Below are 3,429 nucleotides of genomic sequence, written 5' to 3'. Positions count from 1 at the left end.
CCCGTCACCCTCCTAAAGATCCCGTTCCCATGCAACAGCTTCCGTATCTAACCCCCGCGAATTGCAAGCTTCCAGTTAGGTACTCCAATTATGTATACGCAAGAATGGCACAAATCGAAAACTTCATTCGGCTAGTTAACGTAACATGTCGCTATTACAATCCTTTTTCTCAATGTAAATGTCATGTATAAGAAGTATGACCTATTGTTTCGAATAAGTATGTTAATCGCACAATCAACTACAACATATGTGAGCGCAATAATAAAACCCAATTCATCTGAATGCTCACGTTGGTTTAAAATCTGTCTGTAACTTGAGTTCGTGAATGAGTTAGGAAAATTCTATTTGAAAATTAACTTAAAAAAGGACCTCCAGTGATTTCCAACTATGTGGTTTTACTACTGATAAACTGTTTTTATTCCAATAATATGCATAGCGAATTAAAATAGAAAGTATGAAACTTAATAAATGAAATATTTCGCTTAAACGAATATTCATTATACATGAACAAAGCGTTTCCATTAGGTTTTTGTAATCCAGCAGATCTTGTACTCTTCAGCTTGCTTCAAACCGTGTAATATTCGGTTACATAGAGAACTAAAGTACATACCCCAATACATCCGCCGAAACTAACCTCCGTTCTTCTTTCGAGTACGAATCTCGCCCAGCAAACAGCTTAGAGAATACGAAGATATCGAAAATAGTATCAAAGACGACTAAGACACCTGATTCACCCACACACGATAAAAATAGTACGGTAATCCGCGCGAAATTCCCAAAACAACGAGGGTAACTCCATTCCTCCGAGACTTCACGGACATACAGGCATAAACATTTTATACCTAGAACGGCAACAATTGCTTTAATCAAACTTAACTATTTCTTATTGATTTCAAACTTATTACTAACTTTATTTTAAAACATGTAACAAGCAATTTTTAAATAATAAATTAATAAATTAATAAATTTAGCTTTTCAATTACATCGCTCGAATTTCTATAGCACGACATATGAGATTAATGAGTATTGAAATTTTTATAAAATTCAAATATCTCCTTTATAAAATATTGTGTTTTTCTAACGTTGTTAGAATTTAAGAATAAACTTGAATCATTCACAAGCGAAAACTGTCAATTATCATAAATACACATGTTTATCGATGATGTCGCCACATGCGATTTTTTTGTAGACTTTGTCTGATCACTCCAATTTCATTTATATATTTACTTTTGTATACATATAGATATATGGAGGAATGGACGTGAGTAGAACTGAAGTTTCAAGCAATGGAATGCCAATATTTATTATTACTTTTTAACTATATTCTGTGATAGTTTTCTGAAAAAGTGTCGTCAAACATTTTTACCATTTCTATACTTGAGACAGTACCGTGTGCTCGTTAAAAAAATATCTTTTATTTTAAGTGAAATTGTGTAAGAAATGATAAATTTTGTAAAATATGTGACACAGTATCGTTAATTTTTGTGTGAACAATCTATATTTATCATAAGAAGTTATTTGTGAAGTTTTGTCGAATAAAATAATAAAAATAACCTAACCGGTAAAATGGCATCCTCGTTATCAGGTATTTAGGATTCCCTCTAATTTAACTAATCTTTTATTTCTGTGCCAACGTTATTTATTATAAATTCTTTTATAGCATATTGGGTAAAATTTTTTAAAGGAGCTGGATTTCCACAAGATGTAGCTACAAAGCATGCGGTTGTGTTTTCCAATAATCGTATAAAACCAGACATGTTACCTGATTTAGACAAACCTAGTCTCAAAGAAATGGGAATTACTTTAATGGGAGACATGATTGCTATTTTAAGATATGCAAAGAAAGTGGTTGAAGAAACAACATGTGAAAGATTCTTAGTTGATACAGAAGACAATGTTGGAACACCTAAACCAATAGTTCAAAAAGTAGCAATTAAGGCACCTACTAAAGCAATTACTTCTAAACTTAAATCTGATGCAGTAACTACAAAAAAAGTTATTAAAGTTCCAACAAGTTCAATAAAGAAAGCTGTTACTGTTAAGAAATTAGTGTCAACATCTAATGAAATAATTACAAACCTTGCTAATCAAAAGAAACAAACTATTCTTAAGAGAAAATTAGAAGATGATGAATTTGACAGTAACAATGACGATCAGTGGAAGGAATCACCTAAAAAGGTGAAATCACTTGATAATAAAGATGATAAAGTAGGATACACTGTAATTCTTCCAAAAGGATCTACATCTAGAAGTCAACAAATTCTTAAAAAGTCTGCAGAGCAAAAAAGGACTGTATTTGATAGGTTGGGCGATAGTTCTGTAACAAGTACAACAAATCCAGCTGAAACCTCACCAACATTTAACATCACTGGATTAGGAAAAGATGTTTTCAAAAGATCTGTAAGTGTCTTTAATCGATTAGGAGATAAAGATGCCAAAAAGGATAACTCAACTCAAGTAAGTATATTAAAAAATGGAACCAATAGCACAGGAATATTAAAAACTAAAAGTGCTAACACAAGAACTTCAATTCTTACAACGAATAAAATTGTATCAAAAAATGTGGGAACAATGCGAGCTGATCAAGAAGCAAGTAGAAAGGTTATGTCAAATAATGTTACACAATTAGTGAAAACAACTAAAAGAATTTCATTTAACAATACACCTTCAAGAGATAACAGAATACAAACCAATATTTCATCTGGCAAATTAGGTATATAATGTAATATTAACAACATTATTCTACATATCTATGATCTTCCTTTAATATTAAGCAGTACTTTTTTTTCAGCTTCAGAGAGACTGACTTCCATACCAGCAAAAGCTCGTTTAGGAGTAATTAAAACAAACGGTGCTAAACAAGTAACTTTCGATAGAGTCACGACAATAGCACACGTAAAGAAACCGGACGTTTTTAGTCGTCTTGGAATTTGAGAAATTGCTTACATTAATTTTGTCTTCTATGTATGTTTGTGATCAGGAATTCTTTGTACAAAGTTAAATAGTTTCCTACTGCATAGATGTAAAAATGCAAGAGAGAATGATAATTAAATTATGTAAATTAAAAGAAAAACCAAATATGGAAATTCTTTGAGGAAACTTAATTGTTGATATTATTTTGTGTATTATAAATTAGATATTTAATTTCATATAACAGGTATTGTAATACTTTATGATACTTCTATGGTTAAATCATGAATTACAATTTCTATATTAACATTATACATTTATTCAACTTTTTATTTAAAAAAGTGTACAAAAATTATATTTTCTTGTTCTATGAGAAAACGTATGGTACATTGATTTAATATCATTGTGCAATGTAAGTAAAAAGAAATACAAAATTTAACTGTTAAGAAGTATAAAGAATTAATATTAATAGATTGTTTATTATTGATGAATAACAAAGTTTTATACAAAATAATTTAC

The 3,429-nt window shown here is 30.1% G+C and overlaps 1 protein-coding gene across 1 annotated transcript; it reads left to right on the top strand.

Annotated features, from left to right (window-relative positions):
* The first annotated feature begins 1,494 nt into the window (after positions 1–1,494).
* Positions 1,495–2,934, top strand: LOC108574946 (uncharacterized protein C19orf47). The gene is made up of 3 exons (XM_017937620.1): positions 1,495–1,585; positions 1,661–2,713; positions 2,792–2,934. The coding sequence occupies exons 1-3, from the start codon at positions 1,567–1,569 to the stop codon at positions 2,932–2,934; spliced, it is 1,215 nt and encodes a 404-aa protein (XP_017793109.1). The 5' UTR covers positions 1,495–1,566.
* Positions 2,935–3,429: the final 495 nt, after the last annotated feature.

Source organism: Habropoda laboriosa, unplaced genomic scaffold (assembly GCF_001263275.1).
Source record: "Habropoda laboriosa isolate 0110345459 unplaced genomic scaffold, ASM126327v1 scaffold210, whole genome shotgun sequence".
NCBI lineage: Eukaryota > Metazoa > Arthropoda > Insecta > Hymenoptera > Apidae > Habropoda > Habropoda laboriosa.
The sequence above is the reverse complement of the archived record's forward strand: the minus strand, read 5'-3'. Positions and strand labels throughout refer to the sequence as shown.